Here is a 20,940-nt window from a genome sequence, read left to right on the forward strand (position 1 = left end):
TTTTTTATTGTTTTTTTATTTATTTTTTATTTTTTTTCTGTGCTGCTTCTCCCTGAGGATTATTCTGGGGTGAATGTCTATGTGGCTGCATTAATACATGTACATATATAGAAGAAACCCCATACCTCCTCCAGAAATATTTTTTTTTGTGTTCCTCAGCATCACAAAACTGTGCGTTAAGGGTGTGTGTGTGTGTGCCATTCACTCCCTCTGTGGGCAATCTGCTGCTGGCCAGCTGTAGCTGTGTTCCCTTCTGACTGCCTAATAAATGGGGTGGGGGAAACATGGCATTTTTGGGTATCAGCTTGCAGAACGCTTTCTTAGGCTATCAGAAACTTGTTTGCAGCAGAAGGCAGAGTCTTACAAGGCTTGGTATATGGACTGCTATGGCTTCAAGCGAGCCATGAAGGAGAAGTGCTCAGGACAAGGAAAGTCCAGGGTGGGAAGGTCAGACCTGGCCCCACACCAGAGATACCTCTTGATGACCTGCAGCAGTTCCTCTCGGTCTCTTCTGAAGCCCCATTTCAGCATTTCCCAGTGTGGCTGTGGTGGAATCGGGCAAGGCACGTTGGGCACGTGGCAGGAGGGGATGCAATAACCCAGTCCCAAAGTGCTCTGGTTCTCCTACACCTCTTTCTCCGCCGCTAGCAGGAGGCTGCACGCCCTGGAGTTGTCCCGGTGCAAGGCCAGCTCCCGGCTGGGCACGGCGCCCTGCCTGCCCTTCCGAGCCGTGCTGCTCTGGTTCCCAGCAGATCTGGAGACTGTGAAGATCTCCCTGTTGGAACAAAGGGACAGCAGGAGGTCAGGAGGCCGTGCTGGTGGACCTCATCCTTCCCGAGCACCGTGTTCCTCTGCAGGGCTCCATGCCAGTGTTGCTGCTCCGTGGAGGTTACCTGTATGGGACCTGCTCCTCTCTCAGCTGCAGGCACATGAGCACTGGGCTGCTGGAGAACCTCAGGAAGGTGTCAAAGTGGATGGAGGACTCTGCCTCCGTCTGGCTTCTCACGGTGGCTTGGAGGAAAGGGGCATCAAGTTCCGCCTGGAAATCGATGGCGAGGCTTCCCCTGCAGGAGGGGAGCACCAAGTCTGGTCACCAAGCAAAGACCCTGGGCACTGGGCAGCTCCTCAAACTCCTCTGTTGTAAGTCCAGCCATGGAATTGAAGACCCTATGTGTCCACCACGGCTGGACCCAGCAGGAGGCAGCCCGAGGTGGGGCAGCCCTTGTTTTGGGTGCTGACCCCCCCGGGGATCCCATATCCCCCCCAGCCAAGCAGCTCCCCACCCGCTGACCTGGTCTTGATGCTGGTCCTCAGCTCCTGCTCCCAAATGTTCACGTCCACGTTGGCTGAAATGTCGAGGCCGAGCCCGCCCAGGACTTTGACCACCACTTGGAGGCCGGACTGTAGGGGAATGACCTGGGGGAAGGAGAGGGGAGTGCTCGCTGTGCCCGGCTCCTGGCCCAAAGACCTGCCTCAGTGCCACCTCAACCAGCATGACCTGGTGGATTTTAGGTGTGGGACTGGCACGGCACGTCGTGGGCCTGCCTGGTGGCCAACGGGGACCGAGGCAGGTCACCCCCATCCAGTACCTGGTGATGGTCCATCAGCAGGAGGTTCCCTTTCACCACACTTGTGGGCTCCCCGCTGCTCAGCAGGACCTTGGCCATTAGGTCTGCGTACCCCTGGAAGAAGACGACCGGCCGCAGCTGGACGTCGAAGAAGATGGCGGACATCCCGGCCATGAGCTCTGTCTCCTCCTCCCCTTCCAGGACGCTCTCTCCCAGCATGGACTCCATCCCCTGGGCTTCGATAGTGACCTAAAACACAGAAATGGGGACGCGTCAGGTGCACGGAGCACAGCTGGAGACGCATTTTTGGGCACCATGATGCTACATCTGTCCAACCCTTCTCCTTTGGGGTCGGCTCCCTTCTCCAGGCTTCCCTTTGGTGACCCTTACAGCAAGGGGGTGAATTAAGCTGCACGCCCTCTGGGATTTCTGCTACAGGGTGCTCTGGGTGGGGAGGAGAAGCCAAACCCCACCGCTGCCCTCTCACCTGAGCCGCACGGAGCCGCCTGTCGTGGCTGAGCAGCGAGAAGTCGGAGACGCTCTTTCTCAGGAACCCGCCCTCCAAAAACAGCAGATCCAGCCCAAAAGTGGAGAGCAGGTCCTGGGTGGCTGAAAGACAGAGCTGCCCATGAATGCCTGGTGAAGCTAAATTATTCAGAGGGGGAAAGTTTCCCTGTGCCTTCTCCTTCCAGTCTTGAAATAGCAGCGCAGTGGTTTCCTGCAGGTGTTGGCTATTTTGCCCCCTACAAGGCTAGGCTGAGATAACTCGAGGGGGGACAGAAATGAGGGCCGAGGGGAGAAGATGTAAGCAGATATTTAGCAGGCACTGATTGCTGTAGCCTCTTTGAAGTTTGGCGATTTTTGTCTCGGTACAAGGATTCTCCTCTTTGAAGACCTTATTAAAAATACCAAAAGAACCGAGGAACGGGGCTAAGTATCTTGACTTATCAGGAAGAGCACAAACTCCCACCTACAGCCTGCTCCTGGCTTTGTCTCCAGCTGAGGTTCCTCTGTCAAATGAGCAGGATTTGGGAAAAATATGTGACGGGGCCCAGCCCACCTGCTGCGGAAAGCAGGGTGGTCACAGGGACCTCAGAGGAGGGCAAACCCATCTCAGGTGGTGGCAAGCAGCCAGCATCAGATGGCACTGGGAGATGTGCTCGGAAGCCCCAGCCTGAGGTTTTGGGGGCATTTCCATAAAGCTGAGGCCTCTGCTGCAACCTGCCTTTCCCCACCCAGCCCCCTGTCAGCCTTTAGAGGGGAATGAGGGATCGGTGTCCTCCGTGGTGTCACCTGTCAGAGGGCCCAAGAAGGAGGAGGAGACGCCAGCTTTCGAGAAGCGGTGGTAGTTGTTTATCCGGGGGTCTCCCATGATGTCCTTCATTATCTTCCTGGAAGCAAGAGGGAAACCACGTGTAAGGACCCGGAAGGAAGGAAAACGAGTGGAAATGAGGCTAAGAAAAAGAAAGATGAATTTCAGAGCTGTTTCAGTTGCTGATGAGTGTGAGCAAAGAGGGAAATGGGCAGACTGGGGCTGCCCTGGAATTTGCCTCTCCTCTGGTTTATTAGGATAAACCATCTGAATATTTTTGTGCAGCTTCTGCTTAGCTCTGGAAACTGTTAGTTCTTGGCTTGTTCCGTGCCGATAGGGAGATTAACGCGGTTACAAACCGTGCACTGCCCTGCAAGCTGGAGCCCTGCCCTCCAAGGACTCTGCAGCCACGAGCCTGGGTCCTGTGGCTGCTTTGGGGACACAGCTTTAGGGGATTAAAAGCTGGAGCAGTGAGGAGGAAAAAAAAAAAAGCAGGGAAAAAGGCAGCCTCCTGCTCGAAACCCACCTGGCGGGGTGGTGGGGGGCACGCAGGCTGCTCTGGACCTTGCGCAGCAGGAACGTCGCCGTTTCTGTTTCCATCTCCCCCGTGGCCAGCAGGATGTTGATGACATCCATGGGCAAGGGCTGGCTGTCCAGGAGGATTTCTGCAGCGGCCAGGCGGCACGTTTTCTCGTAGCTCTTCCTCTTCTCGTGGAAAATCCTCCTCATCGCCCTCTTCACCTGGGAGGGGGCAGTTTGAGAGGTGCCAAGGGTGGTGGGGCCCCCCGTGGGAAAGAAGCACAGAGCTTTGGTGGCTTCATCTCATACCTCGCTGGAGATGTGCCGGGCAGGGAATCTCCTCAGGGCAGAGATGGCTGCGGATGAGACGGCAGCGGGACCTTCTTCTGCGTGCTCCAGGAGGATGGGGATGGTCTCGGGCAGCGCCGCGTTCCCCAGGGCCAGCAGGTGGATCACGGCCTCGGGCTCCTCCTTGGCACCCCTCAGCCCTGCCAGGATGGCTTCAACGCTGCGCTCCACCTCCTGGTCGGGTTTGGCAGGGGAACAGAAATGAAGGAGGATGAGGAGAGGGCCGGGAGGTGTTTTGGGAAGCCCTTGGGGGTTTTGGGGTCTGGGGAAGATGGGGTGTAGCAGGGACCCACCTGCAGCCCCCGCAGCCGCTGCCGGCACAGCTTGCCCACCAGGGAGCCCAGGGCAATCGCCCCCGTCTCCCGCACCTCGGGGGCCAGCTGCTTCCCATCCAGCTTGTCCTGGGTGTCAGGAAACGGGAGGAAAAAAAGGGAAAAAGAGAAAGGAGTGTGTTTTAGCTACGGGTAGCAAGGTCTATTTCTACAGACTTTTATATCCATGGAATATATCTGTGCATCTACAGATAAATATTTTTTGCCTTTCCCTCCTGGCTGAAAGCAGGTGAGGCCCCACCCTGGACGCGGACCCCTCTGGAAGGAGAGGAATGTCCCCACTCACCAGCACCAAGCGGAGGAGCTCTTTTGAAGGCCGGGGGGAGAAAGCTGCTGCGTAGAGAAACGTCTCCAGCAGGGACTTGGGCTCCTTGCTGAAGTCAAGGAAATCCGAGAGAGCCGCCAAGGATGCCACCGACTGCGCAGCCACTGCTGCCTCCACGACGAAGGGGCTGGAGGGAGAGGTGGGAGGTTATCACTAATGGTGCTGGAGAAGATGCTCATCCCCCTCTCTGTGCTTTAGGACTCATTGGAGCTTCAGTTCTTGTGGGACAAGACCCAAAATGTTGGCTCTTGCTCTGAACTTCCCCATTTTTAGGGCTCGCACTGACCAGGATGGATGCTACGGGCATGGGTGGACGTTCTGTAAATGGAGCGTTTGCTCTGCTCCAATGCCAGCTTAGTCAAAAGAAAAAAAAGGCCATGTGGTGGTTGTACAGTGTGGGAATTCAGGAAAACCAGAGCAATTTTGGACTTGTCAGGTCATGGTGGGAAAGCTACTGCGCCGCTGCCTGGGCTGGGTGTAGCTACAGAGCAGCACAGAAGTGTCCCTGCGTGCCATGGCCCTACGTGCCATTTATCGGCACGGAAAGCCCCTTTTGGTGAGGTAGGGACCCCAAGCCTCACAGCATCTCCTCGGGAGCCCTCTTCAGCAGCTGCAGCACATCTCTCCTCTTGGCACCACGCAGCATCTGGAGGAACCTCTGGAACTGCCACGCTGCTGCCTGCGAGATGTCCCTCTTGGCTCTCTGGCCGTCAAAGGTCTTCAGGTAGGCTACCAGCTGAAAGGACATTTGGGGGAATTTCGCCTCTTTCTCTCAGATCCTGAGTCAAGGGATAATATTTAAACTCGGGTAACATTTAGGAGTGGAAGTGGCCCCTTGGGATGCTGAATTTAGGCCATGCAGCCAGAGGGATGAGCAGATGACCTCCTGCATGGTCCCACCTGCACTGCTGAGGGCTTGTGCCCCAAATCCTCAATTTGAGAGACTGAGGGCATCACCAGTGCCTGCCAGTCCCTGTGGCTCCAGAATTACCGAGTGAAATGCCTGGGGGAATTGAGGAGGCAGAAATTTGTCCTTGCCAGCCTGACCAGTGGTGGAAGCACGTCCTGACCTCACCCCCAGGATGCGTTTAGCCCGGCTGGGTGTGCCAGTCGTGCACTCTCACTGTGGTTTAACCCAAAATCCTTCCACCTCCTCCCATCCACCCCAGGTACGTGGAGATTTTTGGGGCCGTGCGGTGTCACCGACCGAGGGGCAGTGGGTGCAGCCCCTCCTGAAGGGCAGGCTGGCCATGCCCAGGGGCTGGTGCTGGCCATCCGTGCCAGCCAGCGTGTCCTCCAGGCTCCTTCTGGCCTCTTCTTCTGGGGCAGGAGATGAGGACACCAGCTCGAGCTGCTGCCTGTTAGGAGAGAAGCAGCCCCTGGTGGGTGCGTTGGTCCCATGCCGAGCCACCCCGTCCAGGCAGGGGGATGGGGATGGGGACGTTGCTCACCTTGAGCTGATTTTGATGCCAGTGGTGGACCTGAGGGCTAGAGCCACCATGTGGCTTTCCTCCGCCAGCACCGACTGGAGCACGCCGTCTTTCACCACGTACTGGCTCCTGCTGGTGGGCTGCCACTGGACTCCGAAAATCTGGAAAAAGGGAAGATCCAGAAGGGCCCATCTCTTCCCGGGGGTGGGAGAAGGCAGCCCCTGGTGAGGACGGTGGCGTGTGGAGGACTGGTGACACCGTGTGGGCCTTCTCTTTTATTACAGGGTGGTGTTGCTGTGCCTTGGGATGCTCCTGCCTGGAGTGGGACATGCCTGGGGATGGCGAATTTGGAAGCCTACCCACTCCTGGTTTCTCCTCACAGACATCGCCTCCTGCTCTGGATAAAACCCCGTTTCCTAAAAACTTGCCTTGTTCACAGAGCTGAATCCCAATTTTGGCTTCGTGCAGCTGAGGAGGTCTTTTGTCTTTGTGATGGAGTGGTTGGACACGGTGTACGTGACCCGGCAGCTTCCAGAGGCGTCCTCCTGAAACACAGGTAAACCCCGCTTGGCAGAAACCCTTGTGGCCGTTTTCCCCTTCATCCAAGGGAAGAGGATAATTCTGTAAATGTGCCTGGTCCTGAAAAACCAGCTGCAGATGGTTTGTATCTCCCAGGTGCTGTTCACAGCCCCCTACCTCGACAGCGGTGCCGGCGTGGGGCTGCAGCTGGAGCAGACTGGCGATGCCTCGCTTCAGGTTGGAGATCAGGGCGCCTTCTGCTTCGTCCCCGTAGAGGGCTTTGACCTGGCGGGGTAAGATGTGCTGTCAGGCTGTGGGGACAGCTCTCGGGGCCCCCAGAGAAAGGCATCTCCCCTGCAACCTAAGCAATGCCCCGAAGGTTTCGCTATCGCATCCCTCAGCTGGCATTGTGGAGGTGTGCCTGCACGTTTTAATTTTTTTTTTTTTAAATAATCCTCTAAGGAGGAGAAGGTCAGAAAGGAGCTCACATCCCACCGTTGGGACCAAAGCCCAGATAAAAACCCTTCTGGAGGACGGGGATAAACCCGGGGTGATGCTGCACCGCAGTAGACCGTGTGCCCCTGTACGTGCCACCGTTCTCCTCCTCGTGCTCTGATGTGAAAGCAGAGCCAGGGCAGGTGCTTGTATGAGCTTCGTAGCCAGAAAAGCTTTGGATCCCTGCAAGAGGCTTCCAGCTGACCTTGCCGCTGCTCCAGGAGATGAAAATTGGCTGCTGGAGCTCTGCCTGTGCCTCTGGGCTCAGCGTGATCTCCGCGGGGGGACCTCCGGCACCAGCCTGCCCCTTCGCCTCTTCTGGCTGCTGTCGGGCTTTCAGCTCCTGGATCTAGGACAGCAGAGAGCAACGGTGTCTGCTGGGAAGCTGCCGTGCATCTTCTGGGGATGCTGGCAAGGGAAAGGGGTGAAGGAAAAGCTGCATCACCCCTTGCAGGAGACATACCTGCACCCGGAGCAGCTCCTCCCCGCCGGGGTCCCTCCAGAGCCGGCGCACCCCGAGCAGCGCCTCCACCTGCAGCCAGCCTCCCCCGGGGGACAGCACAGCCAGGGGGTCCAGCCTCATGGCCAGGGCGTAGCGGTACTGGTACTGCCTGCCGGCTGGGAAGGAGAGCGCCTGCGGGTCCCCTGGGGACAGGCACAAATATTGAGGGGCCGTGGTCATCGCTCCCTCCAGTCCCCGCGTGCCAGAGGACCGGGGATGCTCGTGAACTGCACTGGGTGCTCTTTGAAGCCTGTGTCCCGTAGTACAAATCCCAAATTTCCTCTCTATGTGGACAGCTGCTCGTGGCACACCCCGCTACACCTGCGCTCCCCCTTCCTACTTTTCCCATTTCTGTATTATTTGTGGGTTTAAGGGAAATTTGGGTATTCCAGGAGTATCCAAAAATCCAATATGGATATATCCAATATTTGGATATCCCTGGTTGCATTTCCACTCTTGCCTTGGAAATCACAGCCAGAGCAGGGGCCCTGCTCGGGGACTTCAGCACTTTTGGAAAATCCCATGCAAACTCTTTAATCCCGAAGCAAATTTTTCTGAGTGTGCCCATGGATGGAAGAAATGTTTTGAAGGTTTTTTTTTCAGCACTCTGCATTAGTTAATGCAAAGTGCATTTACTTGGGGACAACACTAGTAACTTTTTTTTTTTTTTTTGCTAGGAGAGAAGAGAGGCTGTACTCTTCATATCCTATGTTTTCCCTTTCTTTCCCTCCTGAGTAGATAAGTAGTTGTATCAGAATCCCCAACTCTTAATTAAATCACTGACCTACTGCAAGGTAAGGCAAAACGGAGCTGGCTAGGGGCAGCTTTGGATCCAAACTCTGCTTTGCTTTAATCTGACTTGTTCAGAATTGCTTGGAGTTGCTTCTCTTGTTCCTCTGCACGTACAATTTGGGGCAGGGGTGCCTTTGCCACGACAGACATTCAGTCTAATCTCTTTTTCTAAAGCCACTTAAAATTCTCCTGCAAATCTGATGCGCTTGCTGAGCGCCTGAAATGCTTGATGGTTTTGCTACTTTTGTTATAATGACAAATGGGGTTTTAAAATCCCTGTGAAAAATTAGCACAGTCTCAGGGGAGGGAAAAATCCCCAATTTGAGCAGGAATTGATGGAAATCCAGATAACTTCCCAGGCCTGCCCAAAGAGTTTCTATATTTGCGTGCTGTATGCGGTTGGAAAAGCCCCAGCTCTTGGCTGTTCCTTGTCCCCCGAAAGGACCTCCCTGGTCCCTCAAATTCCCCAAACCCCTGAGATGCTTGGTGGCACCTCTTCCCTCCCCATTTAGGGGCTTTTGCAGGGCTCCGTGCAGAGCAGCGAGCCCCGGGATGCTGTTTGTGCGCCGGGACGAGCATCTGTCCTGCTTCCCAGGGCAGCCTCGGCCCCAAAGCCTCTTACCTTTTGCCGTGCTCAGGAAGGAGCAGCAAAGCAGGGAGATGGAGCCCCAAAATGCCTGCAGAGCCATGGTGGGCTCTGGAAGATGGGGAAGGAAGGGCTGGGAGAGGGGCCACACGCACCACCAGCCGCGCTTTGCAGCCGCCGACGGCGGGACCTGACCTTCTCCCCGTCCCGGTGCTCCACTCCCGAGGAAGAGCAAATAATTAAACCTTTGCACCAACCCCCAGCAGCCACGGAGGCTTTGGAAATCAGCTGGGCTTTGCCAAAGAGTGGCGGCGGTGGGGGGAAAGCTGCAGGGAGCATTTTGGGTTGGAGGGAAGGCAGCGGCGTGGCGAATTCACCCCGGTGCGGGAGGCGGATGCTCGCTGCCCCATCCTTACCAACCCTTCCCTTCCCTCCTCCAGAAGTGCTGCTTTTAAAAAGGAAGACCCAGGGGTTTGGGGAGGGAAAGCAGCGTTTTGAAGTTAGGGACTGGGCTTTGCAGGCTCAAGTTACTTAAAGGGCCAGGCTGGAGGGGCCAGGACAAAAACCAGCACGGGAAGGGGTTTGGGAAGATGCTTTGCTGGCTGTGCCCCACCAGCCGTGCAAATTTTTGCACGTCTGAGCTTTTGGGTTGCACCGTTTAAGTGGCTCCTGAAGCCTGTGGTTGCAAAGGGCCAAAGCTGGGTTTGTCAGGATGCAGAGGGAATGGGCAGCTCGCTTCCCACTCAATTCACAATCAGCCAACTTTTGTACAACCCCCAAATCGCTGAATTTTTGCCCCAGACCCGTCTGGGGACATCATGCTCTTGGAATGATGCCTTAGGAAACTCTGCAAATCTATGGACCTAAACCCAGTGCTGCTGAAATGTTGGGTGCTCCTCCAGTCCCTCGTGTACCCCCCAGGAGGAACATAACCTCCCGTTTCTGTCTGGGTGCAACCTCCCAGTGCAAATCCTCTCTTAAGGAGTTAAATCACTGTGCTCATGGATACCTGCCTGCTCGCCACGGCAGCTGGAGGTCAGCCTGAAACTTAGAGCCGAGAGGGCTGTGCCAAATGTGGGGCGAAAATAAGTAGGAAAACAACCAGCTCGTGAGGCACTGAGCACTTATGGTCTCCTTGAAGCAAGTGGTTGCTTTACACCGGGTGAAATTCAACACCCGAAAATTTTGACCAGTTTTTATTTTAAATGAAATGTTGTTTCCAACCTAGAAATTCTGTGATTCTGTGATTTGCTCTCACTCTGAATTCTCTTGGAGATTATCTGCTGGCAGCATTATGGACAGAAACAGGATACCAAGCCCCCTGCCCTAGTCTCCAGCACTTGCGCTCCAGGTCGTCCTCACCCCTCTGGCCAGCCTCGGGGTGCTCACCACTGTTGAGCCCACCTGTAGGTCCTGGCGCAGCAGCTCCATGACCTGTTGGCAGCAAAACGGGGCGCAGGCGGTCAGGACAACCGGGTCATCGTGCCCCGAGCTGCACGGGGGACAAGTGGCAGGGCAGAGGGGCACGCAGGCACCTCGTCTGCCAAGGTGTGACATCGGGGTGGACTTTGGCAAGGGTGGGCAGCATGCCCGGAGGCAGGATGAAACCAGGTGATGGATACGGCAGCATCAAAGCTGCAAGCCTCGTCCTGCCCAGGGTGCTGGCGTGGCTCTGGACACACCAGGCTCTCCAGGAGCACCTCCCCAAGGAAGTGGGGTATTTTTTCTGGTGCAGATTTTCACCAGAAATGTGTAGGGGAAGTTGTGAGACTCAAATCCTCCTAACTCAAGGACTCAGAGGCGAGCCAGAGTGCTGCTGGAGAAGTCCTGCTGTGCCTCAGGGGGTTGCCAGGACAGATCCTGGCTAGCTGGGGAGTTTCCAGCTCTGCTTCCAGTGTCCCATCACCCAGGGGCAGACGGGAGGGTGAAGGAAAACTCCCCAGGTAGCAGCCTGCAGGGGCTTTGAATCCCATTCCGGGTCACTCATCCTTTCTGCCACGGACCAGAGGTTTGTGAGAGCAGGTCTGGCTGCGGGTCGGGGAGTGGGAGGTGGCTGTGTCAAACCAGTTCCCGGTTTGGCTCAGGTCCCTGCGTTTTCCTTGCTGGGAGGCAGAGACGGCGAGTTTGTGCAGGACGAGGGGATGTGTGGGCAGGTTTGGGGTGGGGAAGCTGGAGGCGTGGGAGCAGGAGCGCTCCTGCTGCACCTTTCACCCTGAGCGAGGTGCTCTGGTAAGCTTCCTTTTCCCCCCAGGGGTGTCCCAACTGCCCCAAAGCCCAGGACTGTGGAAAAAAAAACCAAAAAAAAAAACAGAAAATGGAAAAACTGAGGACGAGTGAGGAGTTCCCAGGTAATTGGTGGCATTTACAAGTCCCCCAAAACCCCAAGCAGGGAGGTTTTCCACCACCCACCTTTGCATGCTGCCCCATGGGAGCACACCGACCCGCAGCCAGCCAGGGGATCGCCTTGTTGGGGGGGTCCCCGATGGGTGTCCACTGTCCTGGCCCCCCCAGGGTGGTGGTTAGGAGCTGGACCTCCATCCAGGAGCGGGATGAGAGAGGGCTTGGTGCTGAGCCTGCAGGGAGAGGGGAAGAGCCATCAGGGGAAGGGGTAGGCATCAATCCCGGTGCTTTCCCTTATTCCTGGGACATCTCTGCTTCTGCAGCTCCATCCAGCTTGGACAGAGTGCGGTCTGGAGGAGTTAAGCTGCCACCTCTGTATTTTTTATTTTATTTTTTTTAAATGAGAAGAGAGATTGAGGATGGCTTTCACCAGGAGAGGTGTTCAGCTGGCAGCATTGCAATGCATCGGGTGGGATCTGGGGGGGGAAACAAGCAGAGGAATAGGATGGACATGCAATTATCACCCTTGATGCTCCGAGGACTCACTGTGCCAAACCTCCCTCCAGAAAAATCAGTGCAGATGCCATTCCCTTCCCAAATCGCACCCTCACCACCCCAGCAAAGCTCCCCACTCCTCCGTCCTGCACACCCCTACCTTGGACGTGGATTTTCCTGGTAAAGGTGGAAAGGAAAAGGAGCAGTGGCTGAGCCCGCTGGGGTGACAGCTTCTCCTCCAGGGGGCCTGGTGGCCCCGTGGTGCACCTCCGAGCTCGCACGGTGATGCCTGCTGCCTCCTCTTTATGGGCCGTGGCGGCGTCACTGGGAGCAAGCGGCACCTGATGCGGGAGGGATGCCAAGAGGCAAGCTGGAGGTGCTGAGAGGCAGAAAAGGGAAATGCAGGGGAAAACCCTAGAGAAGAAGACTCGTGCTCGCAGCTTTCCGTGCAGCTGGCCGTGGCCAAAATGTCCCCTCGGTATCTGCTGTCACTTGAGTGGGTCTCAGGAAAACGGGGACCCCGGTGGTTATTGCAGCAGGTTATTGCTGCCTGTGGGGCAGATGCTTCCCGTGGCTCCCCCAACCCCTCCTAGACTCCTGCAGAGCAAAATAGGGTTGAAAATAGGGATGAAAATAGGGACGGTGCTGCAGCTCCACCTGGTCAGGATGTCCCGGAGAACTGGGCCACCGCCAGCTCTCACCATGGGGCTGACAAAACCCAGAGGGTGCCACTCTTTGCTGCTCGTCTTTGTGGCTTTCAAGTGCTTGGGGGAAATGCTTCCCAAGCACTTTTCCAGTTCCTGTAAGCCCAGGCAGACTCTTGCCCTGCTAAAAGACACGATTTACCACAAAAGAGAGCTTTTGCACTTATTCCCGGGGCCAGGTGTCCCTGAGGGCACTGCTGGGCCTTAACAGCCCTGAGCAGCCTCACCTGGGGCCTCCACCTCCCCCATGACCCCCTGGAGAATATTTAAGCCCAGTCCCCAGCTGGGCTGGGTTTCTCGGTCCATGAAGTAGCTTTGTGTCCCTTTCTGTCCCATCTCTGCTGCTCCTGGATGGGAACAGACTTGGTTTGTGGTTTTTGGGACAAGGGGTCCCTCAGGAAGCCGTGGTTGTTCCCAAAGCATCCACCTCCTTCTCGCCGCAGGTCTCTGAGGTAGGTGGGACGTACCCTGGGGCTTTCTGGGGGAGATGGCTTTGTGCTGGGCAGCATGGGGTTTGCCCCTGCCCCTGGGCTTCTCCATACAAATATAATCGAATACAAGGAGCAGAACTCTGCAGGTGTGGTATTTCTGTGGGACAAATGGCTCGGGAGAAGCTGCAACTCCTGCAAACGTAGCTTGTTCTGCGAGCGAGTCTCTGAGTGGTGCCAGCGTGGCCTGTCTAAAAAGCACACAGTAATCAGACAGGTGAAAACGCTTGGGCAGCCACAGTAAAAGCTGGGCTCTGAGAGGTTTGGAGCTATTTTCGTACGGCTCTGGCCTTGAAGCAGCCCTTTTTGAGACGGTTCACCTAAGCTGAGCCTGATAAATGGGGTTCTCCCTTCCCAGCCTATTTTTAGGCAATTGTTTTGCAGGGAAAGCCCAGAATGAGCTATATGGGTGAGGAAAGCAATCAGTGTCAGTGATGCCTCTCCTAAGAGGCACAGAAGAGTGAGTTTCTCCTTGCTGAGAGGCTCCCAAAATCCCCAAATTCACAAATCCATGCCTTATTGTGTTAGGGTTGCTAGGCTGCGTTGCTCAGGGCAGCAGCAACGCCTGCCTCCCGCCCTTTCTGTCCCCTTTTTCCTTCACCCCCCACCCAAAAGGGGCTGGGGAATAATGCCAGGGCTCATTCTGCATTGCCCACCACGGCTCCGTGTCCGGGGGCTCAATGGATGGGGTCGGGGGGACAGCCTGGGCACGCAGAGCTGCTAGGAGCTGAAGCCCCCTGAGCCCAGGCTGTGCCTCTCTATTTCGGGTCTGATAAGCAGAAATCAAGGCTTTGCTGCCTAAAGCACAATGGTGTTTTGTGGAAAGGCAGGGAATAAGGCTGGGGTCACCCAGTTTTACCTTATTACTTCTAGCCCTGGCCACAGTTGACATGGAAAGTTGTTCATCCTTTCTTAGGGAGAGGAATTTGAAGATAGCTTGGCTACAACCCTGTTTCCTTCTCTCACCTTCCAGACCCACGTTTGTTTCTGTCATTCCCCTATAAAATTTTGGGAAGCAGGTGAGCCATGGGGCCTGGTTCCCTGTTGAGGTATTTGCTCTTCCTTCATCCCCCTGGGAGCTGTGGGTGAAGGTCTGGTTTGGAGGAGCCCACCCTGCTCCCTTTGCCCAAGCAAACAACCTTGCTGTTATTTTAATCCCCTTCCACTGCTCTGCTGTTGGACTTTGGCACTGCTGCGAGCTTCCCTGGGCTAGTGTGAAGCACTTGGTGAAAAGAGAAATATCCAGAAAACTTTTCCTTTTATTAAAAAAAAAAGATAACATTTTCTGCAAGCCCTTGAGACGTGACCAGATTTGTTCAAAAACCAACAGTGCAAATGCCTCCCCCCACCATGCTCTGCCTTCTGTCTGCATGGTTCATTAGTTCGTAAGCTCAACAACTGCTAGGGAAACCTTTCTAATCTTGTCAATTGGCAACGCGGCTGCTCTTTAATTTAGTTTGTAAGTAGTTTTTAAAGTCAGGCTATGCCTATGCTATTGATTTGGGTTTTTGATTTAGCAAGTGGCTGTTTAACGAGATCTCTGCCACGCTGCTTTAATGCCTTTCTGCGAGGGTCAAAGAATGCACCAGGATGGGAGAAGCGTAACCCAAAGCTGTTTATGAATGCTGTGTGTTAAATCAGCTTTCCTAAAGGGCCATTTGGTGTTACTTGCCTTCGGTGAAGCTGAGGTGCTTGAACTGCTTTGGAAAATGGTCTGCTCTGCGGTGTGTGGGTGGAGGGTGTAGGTAGCCAACAAATCCTTAGCTGACATGTTCTTCTGTTGGGGATTTTTTTTGGAAGATACAAAAAAAAACCAACATGTTTTAGATCTTTAGACCATTGTGCACCTTTCCAGCTCCCAAAGCTGGAAGTTATTTCTTACCCCAGCTAATGCTGGGGGAGCAGACTGCTCTCCAGTAAGAGTTACTCCTCTATGGGTGCTTTCCCACCGATGCTGAGAGCAATTTCACGGCCTCAGGTCCCAAGACGTGATGATGAGATGCTGATGTTGGGCTTGCAGAGGTAGGAGTTGCCAGAGGACTTGAAAAGCCTCGTGGTGGTGCACATTCAAGTCCTAGCTGGCCATTAATTTTTCAGTGTGTGTGCGGTATCATCAGCAATGTCTTTGCACGCTGGGATGTAATTAGCAGCTTACCCTTTGTGTTGGGTATCCACTTACTTGGCTGAGCGTCCTGATGTTGAAGTGAGATGTTTTATTTACCAGTGCAACCTGAGCCGGCTGAGCACACTCCATTAACACCAGAGAAGCCAGTGCTGGGATTGTCTTTCATATAATCCTCTAGGTTGGAAAGGACCTTCAAGAACATTAAGGCCAACCATCAACACGACTTGCCGAGTCCCATCACTGAATTACATCCCTTAGTGCTCATAATCCCTGCTGCCACCGAAAGCATCTCTGTCTGGTGTAGCACTAGATGATGATGAACAAAGTCCTGGGTGATCCCAAGGATGGTGAACAAAGCCACATGTGACATTGTTCCAGTTTATTTTTTGCCCCAGGGGGTCTTGCTCTTCAGTTAATACCTGACCTGATGTTGCTCAGGCACAAGGAAATCACGGATGCTTTCCTAGCACGTGCATCTTGTTCTCACCAAGCTGCTGCTGTGCTCTGGGGCCAGACACGGCTCATTCATTGGAGTTGTTCTGATCCTTGAAAAGCCTTGAGTGCAGCTGGGGAACCTCCTGTTCCTCTCCCTTCGGAGGCGATGTGCGAGTCATGAGGCATTGGGCCAGCTCGTGCTGCATTTTATTTACATTTTTACAATTAAACAAGTGGTTGATAAGATTGACAAGGAAGATACGGCTTCGGAGCTTGTCAGACAAACCTCTAAACACTTTGGGTGATTTACGGAACAGGAGGATAGGAAGACTGTTCTCCAGTGCAAGATTAATAACATGCTCACTGACTTAAGTCATTTCTTAAAAGCAATTTATCATTCATTTAAATGCGGGAGCTATAGTGCACGATGACTCGTCAGCCAAACAGTGGAGGGTTTTCCTCTCTGATTTCTTTTCCTGTGTTGAACTTCAGCAAGAGCAATCAATCATATCTAAGAAAGTGTTTTTTTTTTGTTTTTTTTTTTTCCCCCCCTCTGTGATCTACCTGTAGTTTAGGGGGAAACAGCATCCAGAGCCCTTAATTATTTAATCTAAATTGCCTTCTTCCTCCGCATGTGAGGTCTGGGTGTTGTGCTGGGGAAAGGGGCCAAAATAATTTCTGGGCTGTATGTTGGGGCTGGGAGCTCGTGTGCTGCTTTTTGGGAAGGCTAATGCTGGAGAATCAGCTCCCTCTATGGTCGGAAGAGGGAGAGACACCTTCCTTCTGCAGGTCTTCCAGTCTGTATCATGGAAGGGCTTTTTTTTTTTTTTTTTTGTCTGCTGTGTGCAAATGAAGTCTTGCATCTTCCTAAAACCGTGGTGTAAATCCCACTCGAGGTGATAAATCTCAAGTGCGTGAGCTGGGGACTGAATCCTAACCCTGGGCTAATACACCTCAGCGTGTGATAAGAGGTGCAAAAGCATTCACAAATGAATAAAATTGGGACTTGAATGGGAGCACTGTGGTATAAGGTGATAGACCTCGTAGTCCTTTTGTGCTGCACTGGAAATCTGGCAAAAACGAAATGCTCGGTGTTAGGTGCTCCTGCGTGGAGGCTGCTGGGGGTAAGGGGAGGCAGAGGAGCTGCTGTGCGTAGTTTTTGAGGGTGGTTTTTCAGCCAGGAGCCGGTCAGGATTTGTGCTGGTGATGGGGTTGTGGTTTATTAGGAACCCCTTAAGGGGCGGCAGGTCTGGTTTATTTTTCAGATTTATTTTGCAGCTTCCAAGACGCATCGCTTGTTAGCATCACCTCAAAGTATTTAATTTCTAGTTTGACAATATGCAGCTTGGACAGCTGGCCGAAGCCAGGACGTGGTAATTCGTGGCATTGCTCCAACCAGGGCTGGATCCTGGTGCTCAGGCTGGTGACAGTGTTTCACTTGCTCACTGTCATAGCTTCTGCGAGTGCTAATGCCTAAAGCCAGCAGAAAGCATGAGGATCTCTCCTGATGCACCTTGGCATGTTATCTTGTGCTATGTAATTAAGATCTTTTCTGCATCACAGCCCGCGTGTGTCCCCGGGGCAGCGTGAGCCAGCTTGCCACCAGGTTGCAGCGCTGATGCTGCTGCTGATGGCAGAACAAAGGCATTGGTGCTTTGTTCCCCGTTGCTGCCTTAAACGGGTGACAGGAACAAGGCGGATGTGAAAGCGACCAAAAAATCCCCTGCTCTGGGTGGGGACTTGTTCAGCTTCCTGCACCCAGAGCATCCTCAGCAGAGGACGGCACGGTGGTGGCACTGGGACAAGCCTGGAGCCCTGCAGCGAGGTGTCACCTCCTGAGAGACTCTCAAACACCTCCGTGGATGTGAATTGGGGCAGGATCCTTCCAGCAGGACCACCCCCTGGAATGGAAACCTAAGGCACTATGGCTGTAGGCAGCACCAAAAACCCCATGGGGGAGCACTGGGGTAAATGCTTGCAAGGAACACCCAGGCTGGCTGGGAAATTTTGGTCGCTGCAATCTGCAACTCAGCAGCAGGAAAAAAAAAATCATTTTGGGAACAACATGTAGAGATATAAAACTGGACAGGAAAAGGGGGTGGTGGTGGTAGTGAAACTATCAGCTTTTTTATTTATTTCTATTTTATTTTATTTTTTATTTCCTACAGAGCTGCTGCTCTTTGGGTGGCTTGCCATTTCCTAATCTTGAGCTGTAATCACAAAGTGCAGTCATTTCCTAAATTTTCTAGGGGAAAAATGTTGAAAATATATCCCACCGCTTTCTTGAACTCCTGTGGAGTTTATATAAAGCCAGGGTTTTGTGTTTCTCAGTGCGTACACAAAAGGCCTAATGTAAATGTTTATTTCCAAGGGCTCACGTTTCAGCACTTTGAGTTGCTTCTGTGTCCCGAGCAACTTGGAAACAAGAAGAGGAATCGCATTTCTTTTAATTCCACCAATTTTGGGGCAATTTTCTATAAGATGAGAACCTATGCTGTCTGCCAAATAGGAATATTTTATGGCATTTTGAGGAACTGAGCCCATATGTGCACAATATAAAGTTGCATAAATTAAGATTATGGGAAAGGAGCTTTGCTGGTGTAGAATATAGCTCCCATTCTTGATCCCTTTACTTATAAGTGAAACAAATCAACTGAAAAATTCCAGGTTAAACCAGATATAATGGTTTCTATGTAAACCCTTGCTTACGCTTTCATTGCAAGGGCCCTTCCTGATGATTTCTTACCCTCCGCTCGCGCACAACCATGCTAACAAAACGTGCCAAATGATGGCAGAAGTGAGATTTGGGCTGCATTAACGCCATGGTTGCCTTGATGGAAATGTGGGCCTTGTACAGACTAAAAGAGGGAATGCGGTTTTGCTGCTCCTACTTTCCGTTTCTAAATAGTTAGGTTATTTCCTTAAAATGATCTAATTAACTATGTCACCACGTTTTTATGAGATGCCCTGCTTAGCTGATGAATTGCTCGCAGTCGGTATCTGCCCTGTGCGAGTTACTGAGGGCTCTGTGAGTGACCCTTTCTGGCAGGGCTGGGTCCCCGTGCTGTGCCAGCTGCTGGGGCTGAGGATGCGGTCTCGTGCTCGGGATTCCTGCCCTGGAGGCACAAAGGGTTTGGCCGGCGGAGGAGCCCTTGGAGGTCCAGATCTGCTGACTTGACAGCGGCTCGGTGCTGCGAGCGACTTCCCAGCATCGCATACTGCGGTCTTCAGTCCATCAGCAGGGAATGCATGGGGAGGAAATGAGGCTGGGGCGAGACGCAGCGTGTATGTCGTGGTCTGTTCTAGCAAGCCAATGTGTTTCTCATTTCCATCTTCTGCAGGCCGCGGCTGGCTGGAGCACAGGCTGTAATTCCTGCCTGCTGGCGAGCAGTGCTGCTTGCGAAGAGCACAGGCTTACCGTGCCTTGTGCCTGAGATCAGTGCTTGGAGCTTTGCTGATTTAGCTATTGATTTGTGTTTCTTAATGCGGTGGCGATGTGCTTAGGCAGGCAGCACGAACCTGCTTGTAAGTGCTGAATGTCCTGCTGGGTTGATCTGGGAAATTAACCTACAAATCGGGCCTTTTTGTCCCTGCTTTTCTCGCAGAAAGGCCACTGCGGAGCCTCAGCTCTCCAGCAGCAGCAAGCCCTCTCTGTGCGTTTGTTCCCGTGCCACCGTTGTCCCCTTGCTGAAAGGGCTCTTTCCCCCCCCGCTGTCCCTTCCTGCCCACCCCTGGGTTTATGGCAAGCCGTCCTATTCCTTTCTACCTGTGTTTAGCTAACCTGAACAACCCTAGCCCTCTGCTTCCTGGCATTGTGTGAAAACGTGTGAAGCCGAGCAAGATTTGTGCTGATGCATCCTCCAGAGGCTTTTGAAGTTTTAAGAAACGAGTTCTTCCTGCACCCTAAGTGCTATTTAGGCCTTTTTTAAACAATATTTTTTTTCCAAATATCAACACTTTGTGAAAGTTTGAGGGCCTCGGTGCTCTTTGATTCAGCAAGCACAGCATGTCTGGAGTTGCCTCAGACTTCCTTGCCAAGTGCACGCGATGAAGCCCTACTTTGCGAATCTGATAGCGGTTTAATAACAGATCTGTTTGTTCCCTCCTGCTAAAAAGAACATCTGATAGCTACAAATACTCCTCAAAAACAATCCCACGAGGGCAGTTTGCTTGAGATAAAAGCGCTGTCTGTCTGATGTGAGATGCCATCGTCTGTGAAGAGACAGCTTGGATGGCACGGTGACAGCTGATGAAATGGCTTTAACACAGCAGAGTTAAATATTTGCGCTATCAGGGAATGCCCTGAGCGCTGTTCTCAAAACCCTGCAGAAACACAGGCCCGGGAGGTCAAATGCCAATGTTATGAACCCACGCGAGCCGCTGGATGGGCACATTTTGCAGCGGGGCTGCGCTGTGGTGTTGACTCATGAGGTTTTAACGAGATTTTTGGAAACCTGAAGTGCTTAGAGTTAGGAAACGTGAAGGGAGAGGGCGATGTATAACGTGTGGGGGGCATCGAGGAGCTGCCGGCTCCGGCCCAGCTCTGAGGCGTGAGGGGCTGGGGCCTCTCCGCGGGGCATTATACGGTTATAGGGCCCTTTTTCGGTGTGGCCCCGCTCTTATAGGGCTCCTCCCGGCCGCCCTACACCCGGCGTGGCCCGCAGCGGGCGCTGTGGTGCGGGAGGCCGGGGCGGAGCCGAGCGGGGCCGGGCACCGGGCCCCGGAGCGGCGGCGGCGGCCGAGGAGGAGGCGGCGGCGGCGGCGGCGATGGTGAGAGCCGGGGCCGGGGCCGGGGCCGGGCGGCGCTGCCCCGGGGGTCCGGGGGCTGAGGGGATCCTCGGCTCCCCGGGGACAGCAGCCGGGGGTCGGCGCTGGAAGGGCCGCCGGGGTGCGGGGCACTTTGGCTCTGATTGCCTTAAAAACCTCGCTGCGACCCTCGGGGCCAAAGGATTTCGGTCAGACCGAAAATCTCTGCGGATACGGGTTTGTGACTACCGCTTGCCCCTGCTGCCAACCGCACCGTTCTGGCCGTAAAAACCCCAAAAAGTGGTTCCAAAGTGCTCGCCCGCTGCAGAGCCTGCTCTACGGCGAGGGTTATTTCGGGAGGCCTGACCTGCTGGTGCCCCGTTTTTTGCAGCATTGTGCTTTTGACGTGAACTGTTCTCATTCACCGCTTCCAGGAGGCTGACAAGATTCCCTCATCGGTGTCGGAAATCTCCGCGTCGTGGCTAAACGGCGACGGCCTAGGTGTGCTAGGGGCTTTGAGGCATGTTTTAGTGCTGGCCGTAGACCACGGGATGAACCCGAGGCCCGGTGTAGCAGCAGGGCTGGCTGCGATACTCGTGCTGCCATGAACCAGGAAGGGCAGGTGAGGAGCACGGGGTCTGATCGGTGAGGATCCAGCGCCGTGGTGAAGGGAAGGACCCTCCGAGCGTGACAGCGGCGCTCGGTTTGCGCTGATAGCGGTGGTTTTGCTTGCATAACCCCGCCGGGGAGCTGTGCCAGGCTCGGTGCTGCCTTTGTTCTCCTCTGCCCGCTCCCAGAACAATTGCTGTGCCCTCGGCTGCTTTCAGGCAGCCCCGCCGGGACTGTGTCTTCCAGCGCTTCGCGTACCTCTGCGTGGCA

The 20,940-nt window shown here is 54.2% G+C and overlaps 2 protein-coding genes and 1 long non-coding RNA gene across 6 annotated transcripts in view; 1 reads left to right on the forward strand and 2 right to left on the reverse strand.

Moving 5' to 3' along the window:
- On the reverse strand, positions 1-8,956 carry LOC137859803 (microsomal triglyceride transfer protein-like). Its single transcript, XM_068689239.1, has 18 exons — positions 8,765-8,956; positions 7,312-7,493; positions 7,054-7,197; positions 6,531-6,638; positions 6,263-6,379; positions 5,856-5,995; positions 5,612-5,762; positions 4,986-5,140; positions 4,366-4,531; positions 4,041-4,148; positions 3,709-3,921; positions 3,407-3,621; positions 2,862-2,959; positions 2,056-2,177; positions 1,590-1,817; positions 1,292-1,416; positions 894-1,064; positions 1-775 (listed from the first exon to the last, which is right to left on the reverse strand). The coding sequence occupies exons 1-18, from the start codon at positions 8,829-8,831 to the stop codon at positions 625-627; spliced, it is 2,661 nt and encodes an 886-aa protein (XP_068545340.1). The 5' UTR covers positions 8,832-8,956; the 3' UTR covers positions 1-624.
- Positions 8,957-9,913: 957 nt separating this feature from the next.
- LOC137859807 (uncharacterized) lies at positions 9,914-12,096 on the reverse strand. Its single transcript, XR_011098557.1, has 3 exons — positions 11,724-12,096; positions 11,138-11,301; positions 9,914-10,162 (listed from the first exon to the last, which is right to left on the reverse strand). It is a non-coding gene; the product is annotated as an uncharacterized lncRNA (long non-coding RNA).
- A 7,866-nt stretch (positions 12,097-19,962) lies between these two features.
- Positions 19,963-20,940, forward strand: part of SGPL1 (sphingosine-1-phosphate lyase 1) — a 28,250-nt gene continuing 27,272 nt past the window's right edge. For 2 of the 4 annotated variants that reach the window (XM_068689240.1, XM_068689244.1), the window contains exon 1: positions 20,651-20,683. In XM_068689240.1, the coding sequence (XP_068545341.1) occupies positions 20,666-20,683 (18 nt within the window). In that variant the 5' untranslated portion in view covers positions 20,651-20,665. Of the gene's footprint in view, positions 20,086-20,650; positions 20,684-20,940 lie in introns of those variants that run through there. The other 2 variants (XM_068689245.1, XM_068689241.1) reach the window with 2 other exon arrangements.

Source organism: Anas acuta, chromosome 7, assembly GCF_963932015.1.
Source record: "Anas acuta chromosome 7, bAnaAcu1.1, whole genome shotgun sequence".
NCBI lineage: Eukaryota > Metazoa > Chordata > Aves > Anseriformes > Anatidae > Anas > Anas acuta.

Coding starts and splice junctions, on each gene's coding strand:
- LOC137859803 (XM_068689239.1), bottom strand. CDS start 8,831: ATGGCTCTGCAGGCATTTTGGGGCTCCATCTCCCTGCTTTGCTGCTCC. Junction 3,622..3,708: donor CCCGGCACATCTCCAGCGAG/GTATGAGATGAA, acceptor GCCCCCTCCCAG/GTGAAGAGGGCGATGAGGAG. Junction 1,065..1,291: donor AGGACCAGCATCAAGACCAG/GTCAGCGGGTGG, acceptor CCCCTCCTGCAG/GGGAAGCCTCGCCATCGATT.